General features: G+C 34.5%; 5 protein-coding genes across 15 annotated transcripts in view; 2 read left to right on the top strand and 3 right to left on the bottom strand.

The window, feature by feature from the left end:
- Positions 1-328: 328 nt before the first annotated feature.
- LOC136344249 (exosome complex component RRP43-like) lies at positions 329-1644 on the bottom strand. The gene is made up of 6 exons (XM_066291526.1): positions 1491-1644; positions 1256-1430; positions 1038-1195; positions 838-974; positions 665-785; positions 329-614 (listed from the first exon to the last, which is right to left on the bottom strand). The coding sequence occupies exons 1-6, from the start codon at positions 1505-1507 to the stop codon at positions 401-403; spliced, it is 822 nt and encodes a 273-aa protein (XP_066147623.1). The 5' UTR covers positions 1508-1644; the 3' UTR covers positions 329-400.
- A 136-nt stretch (positions 1645-1780) lies between these two features.
- LOC136344247 (zinc finger protein 569-like) lies at positions 1781-4417 on the top strand. Its single transcript, XM_066291524.1, has 5 exons — positions 1781-2299; positions 2365-3082; positions 3518-3563; positions 3640-4002; positions 4052-4417. The coding sequence occupies exons 1-5, from the start codon at positions 2165-2167 to the stop codon at positions 4242-4244; spliced, it is 1455 nt and encodes a 484-aa protein (XP_066147621.1). The 5' UTR covers positions 1781-2164; the 3' UTR covers positions 4245-4417.
- A 141-nt stretch (positions 4418-4558) lies between these two features.
- Positions 4559-7448, bottom strand: L2HGDH (L-2-hydroxyglutarate dehydrogenase). Its single transcript, XM_066291525.1, has 8 exons — positions 7217-7448; positions 6071-6246; positions 5864-6013; positions 5623-5813; positions 5438-5570; positions 5180-5384; positions 4904-5124; positions 4559-4854 (listed from the first exon to the last, which is right to left on the bottom strand). Exons 1-8 carry the CDS (start codon positions 7333-7335, stop codon positions 4688-4690), a joined length of 1362 nt encoding a protein of 453 aa, XP_066147622.1. The 5' UTR covers positions 7336-7448; the 3' UTR covers positions 4559-4687.
- Positions 7449-7703: 255 nt separating this feature from the next.
- On the bottom strand, positions 7704-10369 carry LOC136344029 (uncharacterized). Of its 4 annotated transcripts, XM_066291089.1 has the most exons (7): positions 9989-10369; positions 9803-9929; positions 9611-9751; positions 9265-9553; positions 8222-9204; positions 8008-8165; positions 7704-7931 (listed from the first exon to the last, which is right to left on the bottom strand). In XM_066291089.1, exons 1-7 carry the CDS (start codon positions 10112-10114, stop codon positions 7881-7883), a joined length of 1875 nt encoding a protein of 624 aa, XP_066147186.1. In that variant the 5' UTR covers positions 10115-10369; the 3' UTR covers positions 7704-7880. The 4 variants fall into 4 exon arrangements, with proteins under 4 accessions (XP_066147186.1, XP_066147185.1, XP_066147183.1 ...); XM_066291088.1 differs by having other exon boundaries at positions 7704-8165; positions 8222-9201; XM_066291086.1 differs by having other exon boundaries at positions 7704-8165; positions 9989-10368.
- A 613-nt stretch (positions 10370-10982) lies between these two features.
- The window catches only part of LOC136344025 (uncharacterized), a 34292-nt gene continuing 30049 nt past the window's right edge, over positions 10983-15225 (top strand). For all 8 annotated transcript variants that reach the window (XM_066291070.1, XM_066291071.1, XM_066291069.1 and 5 more), the window contains exons 1-2: positions 10983-12159; positions 12661-12691. In XM_066291070.1, the coding sequence (XP_066147167.1) occupies positions 11211-12159; positions 12661-12691 (980 nt within the window). In that variant the 5' untranslated portion in view covers positions 10983-11210. The remainder of the gene's footprint in view (positions 12160-12660; positions 12692-15225) is intronic.

Here is a 15225-nt window from a genome sequence, read left to right as displayed (position 1 = left end):
TAAAAACCTCAAAACGGAACTAGATAGAGCAACAATTTGGCTCCCATGATCCAATTAGAGAGGGCACAATTTTTAAGTCTTTGGTTAACAAATAACTTGTCTTACCGAACAGATACTTAATCCTACATAGAAATTTGGTAAGTCATTTTGTTCTCCATATTTCACATGATAAAAAGAAAGAGCTTCAGACACGCACGTTAGCGTCGGCTTTTGGAAACACAAGAAAAGACCAGCAGCAATCAAAAGCAACAAAAGATATAGGATATTTGAATGAATGACTACAACAGTATTGAACCTTAGGTAATTTGACAAACATCCATAATAACCATAAAGTGTCATCTTCATTTAATTATTTACTAAAAAAATATACAAAAAGTACAACAAATAATCAAGCACCCTCTTAAGTGCTATTTTTTACAGCTGCATTAATTAATTCTCTAACACTACCTCCTCTCTTTTTGCTCTTCTCAATTAACTCTAATAGGTCTTCTTCTGACAGAGGAGTTCCTCCAGGTTTGTGTACACAACACAATTCATCCTCTTTCACCACAATTGTGACGGTACCAGTACCTAAATCCTCTTCTTCGATTGTCGGATCGACGAGAATTATTTTGCTGCAAAATAATAATTACAGAAACTCAGTATAAATAAAATCAAAACTTACTCATCATAAATAGCAAATGTAGTGGCAACCAAACTGCAATATACCTTAATAGGTATCCTGTGTTCCAAATTAACTTGTTTAATATCCAAAGCTGGATCATAATCAACATAAGGTAGTGTTACTGTAATTTTTTTGTTTAATCTAGGTTTGTAGAATCACATAGAACAATTTACCAGTCTTTAAACAGGCGGATAAAGCAATTAAACAGGCATCAACCACACAACCATCATAATCTAGACATATGAAATCTACATAGAGACACCAGGCTAGTTTACCTTTGAGAATACATAATTCCTTTAAGTTGATGCACCTATACATATATGTCATTTAAAATTTTATCTAGTAGAAATATAAAGAGATACCCTGTACTTACCTAGAACTTTCTATTATATCTGCAATAAGTTTTCTAAACACTTGGACCTGATTACTAGGAGGCCCAGACCTAAATTTTGATGAACATGAAGGGGGCAACTCTAAGTTGGATACCAAAAAACCTTCATCTGAAGTATGTGGTTTTGGTTTGCACAGCTCCTACATTGTTATGAATATTATAAACTACTAAATAGATAGAGGCTTAGGAGGGATTGTTACCGCTTTCACTCCACATACTATGGTGGTTTTGCCAATTTTAACAATTGCAGAACCATCAGCAGTGGATATTGATCTTGTATTTATTAGGATGGGTCTAAAATCTAGAAATTGCCTTCCATCCGTTCTGAAATCTTGAGAAATGTGGTCTCTATAGTACTTCAAGGGGTACAGTGCTCTAAAATTAAAGTTTATATGAAACTAATCGTGCATTTTGGGCATTTTTGGTGTAGGGTACCTGTATTCTTCGGCCATTATTAAATAAATGAAGCCGTTTAAGATGTCTATTAAGATTTTAACATTCAATTCCTTCTATTAGTTAAAGAAATAAAATATACACAAGGAAACCTAAACTAACCTAAAACCACACAAACACAAAACAAAAGTTTGAATTCTCATTTTTTCTGGGTTTTTCTCCATTTCCGTTTTCGATTATGTAGACAAAGACAAATATATCCATAGTCTCTGATGAACAGGTATGAGTGATTGTAAAAAAAAAACCGTAACGTATAGTGCAGATTAAACCATTTGTCGTGGAACATCGAGAATTGTTTCACACTAATAGCCGATACGTCAGTTTTTCGACGTTCTATATGGTCATTGGATAATTTTCGAAAGTTTTTTGAAAATTCACAATAACCACATAGAACTCCAAAACCGTTTCCGCGTATTAGCGTAAAATCGCTCAGCCAAGTACATAACGCCGGATAAATTTATTCAACACATACCACCGATATTACAACGCTTACATTAATTTCTTTTATCAATGATAACCCTTTATTTTTTTTGGTTAGGTGGTTGCTATGGTTATGTACCAATGTTTATTTTTATTTTTCTCAATTGTTAATGTTGTAAACAAATAAAATAAAATTCTATAACCAGCAAAGGACATAAATCGCATTTCCTGAAAATATGGAAACTATAAAACCAGCACAAACGGATGAAAAGCAGTCTTTTTGCAGACTCTGCCTGTCCACTTCAGTAGTCTACTATTCATTGCTAAAAAATAATGGAAAAGAAATGTTGTTTTCTCTTACAGGAATTTCTGTAAGTGCCTTTTTTGGACGTAAACTTAGGATTCTAGCTTACTCTCTCCCAAACTATTTCTTTAGGTAAATGAAACCTACTCAAGCTCCACAGTTTCCTGTGTCAAATGTTGGCTTAACTTGGAATTAGCTTATGGAATTCAGCAGAGATTTACTACTGCTGAGAAAAAGTTTCAGCTCTTAGGTCTCCATTGTGTCGAATCTAAAGCCTATTTAACACATACCAACAGTGACTCTATTAAAGACCCACTGAATATTGCTGATATATCAAGTTTTGTTAAAGTAGAGCATAGTACTGAATCTAATTCTAGCCCATCTAAAAGATTATTGGATGTAGATGCCAATCACTCAGATGATGACATAGATTATGACGAACTTATCTACATTCAAACAGATGAAGGGAAGACTCAAACAAATTGTTTCATATGTGGCTGTAATTGTGAGAATGATCAGGCTTTGTATACCCATACAAGCAATCATTATAATGAAAAGCAACCTTGTGATATCTGTCATATTCATCTTCCAAATATTGCTCAATATCAAGCTCATATTGAAGAACAGCATCCCCAAGATGCAAGTAAGACATATTGCTGCGGAATATGTCACTTGAATTTTAGGTATATGCCATTGTATGAACTGCATTTAGCAACTCTTCATGCAGAAACTGCGAAGAGCAACAAAAGGAGGCGGGATGACATTAGTCACTATTTGCCGTCAGATTGGAAGTGTGAGGAATGCAATAAAACTTTTAGATCTAAGAGGACCTATAGCTCTCATGTGAAAGGTAAGGCATTATGTGATGTAAGTATTATCACATAGTTGTAGTTTGTATCAATTTGAGTAAACAAGGCGTAATATAATGTCTCTTGGTTCAGACATTACGCAGCTTGTCCATTGAGAATAGCACCCTTTAGTATAAGGTCATCCACTATGTAATATACTGTTGTGTATTCTGGGTTGCCTATGCCAAAATCACTTGAATTTGAGAGAAGAGAAACATATGAGGGCTGATTAAAATTTAAACTTATTTTGTGACAATGGATTTTTGGCGGTGGGAAAATCGCACCTTGCTTTTTTCCTAAATACAACACATTTATTTTATCTTTGAAATCAAATGTTTATATCTATAAAATCCTTTTTTGAAAATTGTCCCATGTGAAACATTGAATCTTGGATTTTGATTTATTATATTCGTCAACAGACTATACCTTTGTTACAGGTCATTCAAAAAAGAAATGTCCGGTATGTGGCGTCATGATTACTGTGTAAGTATACAAATATCCTCACTTAAAAAATTGTAAGTATAAATTGTTTGTTAACTACATTAATGTATTGTTTTAGTTACAACTTGAGTAAACATGTATCAAACCATAAAGCAAATCCGGCAGTGTGCCATTTATGTGGCATCACTGCAAAGAATCCTGATAGCCTTAGAGGGCACATTTATTACACACACTCCCAAAAAATTCTTAAATGTGAACTTTGCAACAGCACGTTCAAAAAGCTTTATATCTACAAGATGCATATCAAAAAGGTACACACTGGAGAGAAAAGTTTCACTTGTGATACCTGTGGGAAAGGATTTTTTGCGAATTACCAATTAAACAACCACATAAAAAGAAGGCACTTGAAAGAAAGAAAGTACATTTGCCAGTACTGCAAAAAGGGGTTTTCTAGTCGCTTCTCTATGAGGACGCATGAAAGGTTATAAAGCTTTTTATGGTTGTTTTTGAGAAATAAATTTCCGTTTTAGGCAACACACGAATGAAGCTCCATACGTTTGTGAGATGTGCGGTGATGGATTTCGGCAGAATGTGTCGCTTAGAGCTCACAGGAAATCCAAGCACAACATTGTTGAGAGCAAAAAGGAGGAGTGTTCATTATGTGGAAAAATGTTTCGAGACGATTGGGCCCTTAAAAGCCATATTCGGGCTGTACATGATTAATTTTTTACATTTGGTTGTGATGATTTACATCTGTGCAAAAGTATAATTAATTGTTTCTACTGAGATTTTGGGTGTTTAAAAAATAGTTGTTTGTTGCAAAAAGACACATTTCCTATGCTGAGCTGAGTTTTTGATGAATGTATTTAATGTTAATAAATATAATTTTGTTAAAACAGGTGCATCATTTTTCTGGTTAACTAATATAGGACATCTTTACAGTTTTGGAATATTTCTGTTAAATAAATTAATAATAAATCCTTAATATCAACTCAAGATCAATCCAAAATATATGTTAAATTATAACACGTAAGAAATAATTATTTGCGGACGTACGTTTAATATACATACATATACCAAAATAAAATATACAATAGCACAACAATAACAAATCTATCTAACAGTACATATATTTTTTAACAAATGACTACATATATAATCACGTATTATAAATGAAACTCACTCTCTAGCCGGTCCGCCATCATTTTGGCAATAGCTAAAGAACTCGTAGCTCCTGGACTAGGGGCGTTTCTGCAGTGTAAAACTCTGTTGCCTACAGAGTCACTACTACTATCTTTGTACATATCAAAGACAAAATCATCAATTAAATTCCCTGCAATTTACCATTAAGCGGGAAATGTTAAGAAAATGCGACGAATTACCGGAAAGATCCAGTGCCTGTGCCCTAACTCCTGCTGGGCCTCGTTCTACGTCACTTGCCGTAATGGAAGGTACAAATTTCTGTAATTTTTTCACTTGGAGGGAGGGAATAGCGGATCTTATCATTTCTTGGGCGCCTGCAAACACATACTTAGCAGACAATTTAAGGAAACCTGGATAAAGAAGGGCATCCACTAACTCGGAGAAGTTAATATCACTCCATCTGTGTAAGTTAAATATGTAAACTACGAAATTTAACAGTAAAGTGGATAAATTACGTATATCCTTCTCTTTGGAAGGCTAGCACAGCATTAGGACCAAGCCATACAGTTCCATCCATCCTAGGTGTAAAGTGCACGCCCAAAAATGGGAATCTAGGATCGGGAACGGGATAAATATTCCCCTTTATCAATTTTGCTTTCTCTGGATTCAGCAGAAGATATTCTCCTCTAAATGGAATGATTCTGGGTGCTTTTGGGCATCCTAATCTCAAATCATTCTAAATACATATACATTTGATAAAGTGTTTGTTTTACCTGACAATTCTGCCAGTTTATCTGCTTGAAGTCCACCGCATGTTAATACATATTTACTCTTCACTTGTTTACCATCTTTGGATTTAATTAAGACTGGGTAATTTTTGTCACTGGAATTTTCAAATCCGGTTACCTAAAAATCTATCCATATACTGATATTCTAATCAAATGTATACGAATGAAACCTCAAAATTTAAATAAATTTCACCCCCTTTTTCCTTAAAATCCACCCCATATTGTTTGGTAACAATACTGTAGTCAATAATGCCAGTGTGAGGGGACCATAAGGCTTCCAGCCCAACACAATAAGGCTCTATTTTCTGAATTTCTTCTAGGCCTCTCAGTACTTTAATGTCAGCAACTTTATTCTCAATAGCTGGAAATTACATTGTGCATATTTCCTTTCATTCAAAATCAACAAAATACCTCTTTTATGAAGCTCTGCCAATCTTTCCACTTCTACCTTGTCAGTGGCCACTATAAGCTTCCCCACTTTTTTATATGGAATTTTCTTTTTGTCACAATATTGGTACATAAGATTCATGCCTTCAACACACAGTTTGGCCTTTAAAGATCCTACAAGGCTTTATTAAGACTATTACCACAATATATACTGAGATAAATTTCTAGTGCCTGGTTTGTAGTATATCCCAGCATGTATAACTCCACTATTGTGACCTGTTTGATGTTTAGCTAATACAGTCTCTTTTTCAAGAATGGCCATTTTTAAATTAGGGTGACGGAGCATTAGCTCTCTGGCCGAGGCTGCGCCAACAATTCCACCCCCAACAACCACCACATCATATTCTCTAAAAGAGCTCTTAAAGTTATTCCTGTGTAAAAAATGGGATTGCTGCAGTTGCTCGATAAACATGTGTCAAGGTTAAGAGTAGTTTAATAATAGGTTTTTATAATCGAGGTTTTATGTGGGCTACAGCCTCCAGGTTTTATGATGCATGTATGATTGCAAGGACAAAACTATAGACGTTTCAATTATGGTATTTTCAAATATCATAATACATTCTCAACACATCTTAGACATTTAAGGCATAAAAGTATCATTTAGTTCTAATATTGTTAGATTTATATATAGAGAACTATATTGACCAGAAATAAGATTTTTTAAATTCCAAATTTGGATGCTTATGAATATGATTAGCTAACTCAGGTATAATTTGAACCTCTCTTTCATTTGTTTATTTGATTCTTAATTGAATTAAATGCACTCAAACAAGTTCTCTATGACTTGAGGTCTATTTATTGTTGCAATTTTTATTTATTTTTTTATTCAAATTAGCATTCTTAAATAGAAAATTATGAGTTAACATAAACTAAAACTTTGTTCTAGTTATTTAAGTTAAAATTGGCCTTGTGGTTTAACTTTTTTTTGTGCACTCTGTATAATTCCAAAAAATGTCAAATCTACTGCCATTGGCCTTAAATATGTTTTTTAAATGTTATTAACACAATATTAAGTAGTCAAAAGTAGATGCCTTGTAACACTTAAAAAAATCACTTTTTAGATTGATAACGATTGTATATCTTAATATAATTTCACTGTTAAAAGTGCAATAAATAGCTACTTTAGCATTACATGATAAAAATGAATAAAAATAATTTCAAAACCTTATGTTGGTAAGACTATGGTTGATTGAACTTTGTTTACCTTAAATTGTTATAATTTACAGCTTGTGGCTGACCCCAAGATAAAGTTGAACATAAAGTGATAAAGAAAAAGTCCATGAAAGCTTAGATGAAAATGATTATAAATTGATTTACCTGTTATTAGCAAGTGTTGTTAATGATCTTTCGGTCGTTTTTATTCCTTCACATAAAATAGACCTGGGTTTGCCATTGATTAGAATTAAAGTGGCTACATATCTGGATAAGTGTGACATTATTGGGAATTATATCAAACTTGATTAACTCCTGTATTGTTGATTATTCAAAAATTTTAAGTTAAATTTACAAGTGTCACATCATTAATAACTCCTTTCCCCCCAAACGTCCTCTAAACGTCACTAAATGGCAATGTCAAATTAAAAACTGGAAAGGATAAGATTTTGATGGGTTCTTCTTTTCGGTCACATTTCTATTCCTCAGACAAAGACAAAACATGATTAGGAGTAAATGATTCAACACCGTCCCGACAGAATTATCCAAAACTTTAAACCTGTGATGCTAGATGGCGCTCTACCAATAAACATTCAAATTCAAATTATTGACAATTCTCTATTTTGAGAGAATAAATAAAAAAATTCACTAATAAATTGTAAAACCGTTTATTAAAAGGCATAACTGACACATATCAATACAATCATCACAGATTTATTAACTTAAAAAACGAGAATACATACGACGTAAAGGCGAAATTAAGGGAAAAAACCCTCTTGTTGACTCCTCTTGTCGAACATCATTCGTGTAACAATACTGATAAAAAACTTTAAAAAAGGCAGGCAAAACCACAAGCCGGCGTTCGCATAATATACCAGAGCTGCGAAAAATAGAAGTGAATTTAAATCTAGTTTGTACCAACTTATCAAATAATAAATTAGTAAAATGGTTATCACCGAGAGGACTTCAAGGGCTCCTCTCACTAGATACCACGGCCTCATTCCTATAGAGGTCTTATAGACGCTCAATTCCGTATACCAGACTATCCCATGTCCAAACCCAAATAGCAAACTGCTTAATGTTATTACATCGTTAGAGAGTCGAGCAGAAAGAACTGTAAAATAATGTTTTAATATATGCGTACAAACTCGGCTTAAATAAGTTGCTTACTCCATAGACTGGTTCCGCTAATGATCAAACCAAATCCAAAGACAATTCTAATCTTGTTTGGATTCAACTTAATTACCAATGGCAAGGTAACGAGGAAGAAACACCAAGCGAAGGCGACATACGTCAACAGAAAAGTAACATTTTCTGTACTAAAGACTGCGGTTTGCTTCCAGGTGTTTTGCATGGCCATGAATGGGGCCAAAGTTATATACAACGTAGACACTGTACTAGTTACCACTTTAGTAGTCAATGCCGGATAAAAATAAAGATTTTTAGCTGCGTGGTATAGAGGCCGAAATACATTATCAATCAAACAATCTTTCATTATTCGCAATCTCCTGGTCCAAACATATTTTCTGTATGGGGCACAATGGAAGCAGTTTCGTCCTTTGTGCAGATTTTTCAGCTCGTGCATCACAGATATGCGCGTGTTCTCATCTTGAAAGTTAGGGATGTATTCGATATGGTTTATTGGATCTGGCTTGTGCTCATTTATTACTTCGTTTATGTTAAATACTTCCCGGATACTTTCCCTTCGTATTTGATTTTGAATGTTTAACTCTTCGAGTTTGTCACTTATCATGCTTAGGCGCTTTGGATCAATGTAGTTAGTATTGTTTTCCTCATCTTCATTTTCTTCAGGAATACCTGGTAATATACTCACTCCAATTTTATAAAAGTAAGCCTGAATACTGAGAGGATTTAAATGCGTTGTAGGCATTGCTAAATGATCCACGCTATGTTCTGAAGCGCCATAATTTATCATTCCATCATACTGAGAAGAAGCGTTAAACTCGCTGCAATTTTCAGAAGTGGATGATTCTAAATTAGAACTGTTCAAATGCCTGAGGGGGGTAATCTCGAAAATCGGCTTGTCTTCATCGCTACTTGAAGAACTCTGATCTGACTCAACTGCCCCGTTGAATGAAGACTCTTCTAGACTTGCTACCCTCTTCAGTTCTTTCATTTGATACGAATATCTGCTAGATTAAAAAACTTTATAGATTAATTACGGCAGAATATCGTAATATCATTTGTCTTACCCAATGGTGTGGTATCTGGACATTTCCGAATTTCTTACAGGTGTAACGAAATAATCTTCAGTTTTTATGAGCAGAGCTGCGGGAACGATGTGAAAGAGGAGTGAGGAAACAATAAGTTTTGCTTCATTGATTTTATAATAAGACAGAAGCCAGAACATGAATTGCGGCATGATAAATAGACTTAAGGCTCTGGACACTTGGCGAATGACCTCATATATTTTCGCGTCCATGTCAAGTCGGTCGATGGCCAAATGTCTTAATTGGGCCGACATGATACAGGAAAGTATCCCTATTTACCAAGTAATTAGTTCTATTTAATTATGCTGTTTTTCACCATAGACCTTACCGCCGAAAATCGTGTATAAAATGACATTATTAGGAATCATTGTGGTAATAAATAAGAACGCAGATCCAATTCCTACCACGTTCCTGAAGATCCTATAATTTTTGTCTTCGAAATAGTCAGAAATCAATCTGGAAAATGGCTCTACAAATGCTACAGCTGGAGAATATGAATGTTTATTTTCCTAACATTTACCTGATAAACCCCAGCAGCAAACAAACAAAATTGATGTCCATATTCCTTCTTCATATGTATGAGTGTCTAAGAAGATGTACTCTGATAGTATGATGCCATAGCAATATAGTACAGAGGCAAGTAAAAACTGAGAACACAGAAATGATTATTTTCGTAGTTTTGGTCTATTAGTATTAAGACACTTACTTCAATAACTCCTAATCCAAGTTTAGCAACTAAATGTTTTTTGATACCATTTCCTCGGCCTTGAATATTGATATTGAGATCAGAAATTGTAATTTTTTTATGCATATTATTATCTGATAATACCATGGATGAATCATTACATATTTTACAGATGCAGCGGTCTTAGCACTATTGTGTAATATATTGGTTTGTTAGATGCGAACGAACAGCATTTAATTTACCGGCAGCCCGGGGGGTCACACACGAAGGAACATTTTTTGAATTCAAATCTCTGAAAGAAGACGATTTTAGGCAAACATTTAACTACTACAACATGCACTGTAGACACCAGAGCTGTGGTGTGGATTAATGCCATTGTTTTATCTTATCTTTACTTCTTGCTGATACGGCGATAAACATGTTTCTCGCTTTATACCAATCCATAATACACGAATTTATAGTAATTAAGTTTTATACGAAACATCGCAAGATAATCAGTTATTTGAATTAAATAGGATTTTTGAACAAAATTGATGACGTCAAAAATGCCATTGAGGTTGGGCAGTAATAATTGCAAACAGGAAAGTGGAATTATATTAATATACAAGAGTCACAAACGTATGAAATATTAACGGTGTGGCATTCATTGGAAAAAAGACCATGAGGAGAACAATTGATAATTAAATAACCAAAATTGACTAAAAAAGTAGTGGGCGAAATTGCTTCCCGAGAAAAAATAAACAATCTAAATACTAAAATGGAATTAAAAAAAAATTAATTTCCCTCCAGAATTAAGAATGTAAATCAAATTGAATTAGATTTACTGCCATCTAGTGATGCTCAAGTACAGACACAATAACTATTCCTATTTTTTCAATTAGCTCTCGACATATTCAAGTATCCTTTTGTTTCACATGCCCAGCTGGTACGCTTATCAAGTAGGAGAAAGATGGAATGATGCTCGGAACGCGAGGAGTGCAAATACATTTACTCTTTCAAATTTCAAGTCTGTTAATGTAAATGTCATCTCATTTGTATTTCGCGCATTTTCATATAAAATTTTAATTTAATATCTTTGAGTTTAAATTTGCATGTCCTCCACATTCTTCCACTAATTTTGCATAATTTCTCCCATTGGAAATGCGGTAACACCGTAGTTAATACCGTACGGATATCTTTCCATCCCATAATTCTTTGCTTTAATATCTAACCTCAATAAACAGTGTTTCGTTTATGAACAAAAATGACCAATAAACTTTTGCCTAACAAAGTAACGAAAGTGAGCAAAAACCCGGAAAAACCAAGTGCTCAAAGAAGGAACTTTGAGGTAATACGGCACTTTAACCCTTTGAGCACTGCCTGCTCTTTATATGCAAAAATCCCCATCATTAATGTTAGTGATGAGGATGAAACCAAAGTGGTAAAAATACAAGTAAATCCGAAAGGTAATTTGTTTTCATCCAAGAGGCAAGGTTTAGAAGGGCGTCAGCAACGAATCACTAATCATAATGCTGAAGGAAAGAAACCAAAACCTTCAACGCTTCAGAGCAGTTCGGTTTCAAGTCCTAAGAAATCTATTAATGTATTTAAAATGAGATCTAGAACCTTCCACTTAAGTAATTCCACAACAACTTTGCGTGAAAATAAGGCTTTTAAAAATACCATTGAAAAATCTTTCTTAAAATCAGCTACTAGCAGCTTGAAATCTGCGGCAGAAACAGCACAAATTCAGAGAGAACTGATTTTACAATCACTGAAACAAGAGATTTTGGAGAACAAGAAGAATTTTCCCAATCAAAGAGGCAAGCTTGAGATTTTAAATTCACACAAAAATGATTCTCTTATTAAAGATTTGAAAGCAGAAATTCTGAGTGTAAAGACCAATAATTCCCTACAAAATAAAATGCTGATTACAGAATTGAGGTCTGAAATTTCTCAATACAAGCAGTTTAATAAGTTTGAAATGTATAAGAGACATGAAGGGAGCAGTATAAATCAAAGGCAAAACTACAGTGCTGACAGCATGAAGTCTGAAAACTTATATGAAGGTGATGAAGTTATGAAAAATTATGATAGTAAAGCAAATAGTTTGGAGAAGGAAAGTAGGAAATGTGGGTTAGATGGAAGTAAGGGGGCTAGTTTCAGTGGTAATAGTAAAGCAAGCAGCAGAGGGGCAAATGCTATAAGGCCAGGTAAATTTACCTATTTACCTACTGAAAATCTTTTGTTATGGGTACAAACTGAATGTTGCAAAAACATTTAGGGCCTACAAGAATTTTAAATTTTAATCTTTAAATATTTACTAAGTAATGGAGTCAAAAAAGTTATTTTGGGGTTCCTATTTTAGGGTAGAAGCCAACATTTATCTCCTTAAAGAATGATTTTCAGAGGAATTGTTAAAAATGTTTCTTTCATAGATTAATTGCACTTTCTCTCTATTGTGTATTAAGTTTTCAGTCATTTTAATGCAGAATATTTATCCTTGAATTTATCTTTATATTTTTGGTATCAATATATACATAGAAAGATCTGAACGGTTTTTACTCTGGCTTTTAAATTTATACTATGGAGTTATTGGTTTGAGGACAAATATTGACACACAAACAAGACAAACATGAAATTTTTATTAATGATTTTAACTTTTAATTTAACTTTCAGTTCAACCATCAGCTCATAATTGTTTTACTTTATAGATAAAGATTCAACTACAGACCTGAGAGATCGGTAAGTAACTTAATTTAATAAATAATCGGCTTAAAAGGTGAAGGTGCCGGTATAACCTAAAACTATATCAACAAAAAAAATTTTTTTTTTTCATATTTATATATATACAAAATTCGCGCACAGAAAAAAGCTATATTGGAATTATTGCAATAGTTGATGACTCATGTATTTTGTTTATTATTGAATATATTTTAAGCTCCTGCCCCTTAAATCACGTTTTTAAATCTCTAATAGGTTTGCTGTCAACGAATCTGTTTTAAGTGCCTCATTCTTGATATAGGACATTCGCCTTATAAACAGACACGCAATGAGTGGTAGTGTAAGATCAATGTTCTCCCATTTTTAAGAACCAAATTCCCGGGAAAGTGTCACGGTGAAAATCGATGATAACCCAGTGCACACAAACAGTGCGCAAATCGACTGCGACTTCATTGATTTCGGTTAATAAGTTTGCGTGAAAATAAAAGTGGGGGCGGAGTGAGGACGTAGGGCAATCTTTTGACCCTCAGGGTCGGGGTAATAATTTTTGCATCGTGTGCATGATGTAAAATTGGGATGTTTATGTCACTAAAAGGATTGGTCTTTCACTGCGTGTCGAGGCGGGAAATTCACACGCCGGCGTTTTCTCACAGCGCGGGGGTACATTCAAATTAAGGCAACCATTACGAGAAATACATATGAAAATGAATACACATCGTCTATGGGTTGTGGGACAATGGCGGATCGTGAAAATTAACCGAAAACAATACAACAATGAAGCGTTCGCACTATTGTGCCCTCAGACGTCATGGACCGCGAAGCAAAACGAAGGCGGGACTTTTCCCATGGCTAAGTTTCCTTGACTCTCAGACGTGGTCGGCGTAAAATGACCTTTGTATGTTTAAGCGAAAATAGCGAAATATCGAACCCGCCAAAGAAGCGCGATAACCAGCACCATTAATGCCATGAAATATATCTTGGAGTAGTCAAAACAAAGCTGAAATCGATAGTGGAACGTTCCTGCAAATTTTACCGGAGATTCTCATTGTGTATCGATCCTGCGCTTAACAAGGGCGTGACGCAGGGCTCTTGGACCTACCCTATCGTCGATTCAGCTTGCTTATCGATTTGCTGGGGTGCCCAGAATAACGTTCCTAGTTGTACATTGTAGACCAAGAGAAAAGTCGGAACATGTATGGGAAAACTTTGACGAATCAAATTGTGAACTCAAAATGTTTTTTTTTTTTGTATTCGTACTAGCAGAGGCATACATCTAAGAAAATTGATTGGGGATCAAAAGCACAATTTTATAGCCGCAATATCTCCCGGGCTAAAATCCTTTCTCCCTCACCCACCCTGTTCTGTGTGATGAAAATCAATGTGCCCATTTAGACCGAAAATGTATGGTTTTGGGGCGCGGGATTTGAGCCCTTGTTTTGTTTCCTTTGCAGCCGCTGCAGGATTTTGGCAGGGACTACGAGGAAAAGATGAATGACGCAATATTTTTGAGGAAATTTCTGCGTAGCAATTTTGGCGTACTAATGAAAAAGGCCCTTCAGGGAATATGTAGTAAGGAACATATTGCCTGAATTCTGTAATTTTGACATAAAACAATGGAAGTTACCGATAAGCAAAGATAGCGATACACCTTTGTAAAGATACATCAGCTCTTACAGAATCGTAATTTATATTATTTCACTTCACAAGATCTCTCACTTTACTATGTAAAGTAGATGTTGTTCCATAGTATCAATACATATCAATAATGTGACAATATCAAGGATGACCAAGATTTGAAAATTGAATGAGCTTAGTGGTCGTGAGTAGTGAAGTTTTATATTGGCAATTTTAACAGAGAGGAACAAGATTTTAGAATATTTGCACTAGTTTTCCCAAATGAAAAAGTAGTAGGAATAATGGATAATCATTAAAAAGAATTGAGGTATGCGCTGAAATGGCAGAGGCATGCCTTACAAACATTTATCTATTAATTTGTTGTGAGTCAGATGTTTGATGGTAAATAGTAAATAGCTTAATAAACGCTTTATGTTTACGGTTCGCTGCCGACTGCGAGATTTTTCTTAATGACCACCAGTTATTAGCACATACCGCTTAATCTCTTAGGTGTTTGCTGAATTTCTAACCATGGTGTCTATTATTATTAATTTGGGGAAAAAACATTTGCTTTCTATTACAAATCTAGATTTTTTTGCCAAGTTGGATGCCACAGTGTGATCTAGTCAAATGTTATCGATTCAATATGTGTGATGCGCCTGAAACGCTCAATTTACCTTTTATTTTGTTTGAAAATAACATCTCATATACATAGATGTAGGAGTTTCTAAGACAACGAAAAAATAACTGAGTATAACATTGACCCGTAACTAAGGACTCGGTCTAGAACCCTTTTGACCAATTTGGGTGACCAATTCTATTGTATTCAAAATCCAGGAGAAAACAGTTTTAAAAACCAAAATACACAACAACTGCTAATCCGAACTAATGTGCACGGCATGTGCATAAGTTATGCATGTGTTACATTGGAATTTTCGTTT

This window comes from Euwallacea fornicatus, chromosome 16 (genome assembly GCF_040115645.1).
Source record: "Euwallacea fornicatus isolate EFF26 chromosome 16, ASM4011564v1, whole genome shotgun sequence".
Classification (NCBI taxonomy): domain Eukaryota; kingdom Metazoa; phylum Arthropoda; class Insecta; order Coleoptera; family Curculionidae; genus Euwallacea; species Euwallacea fornicatus.
Note: the sequence above shows the minus strand (reverse complement) of the source record. Positions and strands in the feature narration are given on the sequence as shown.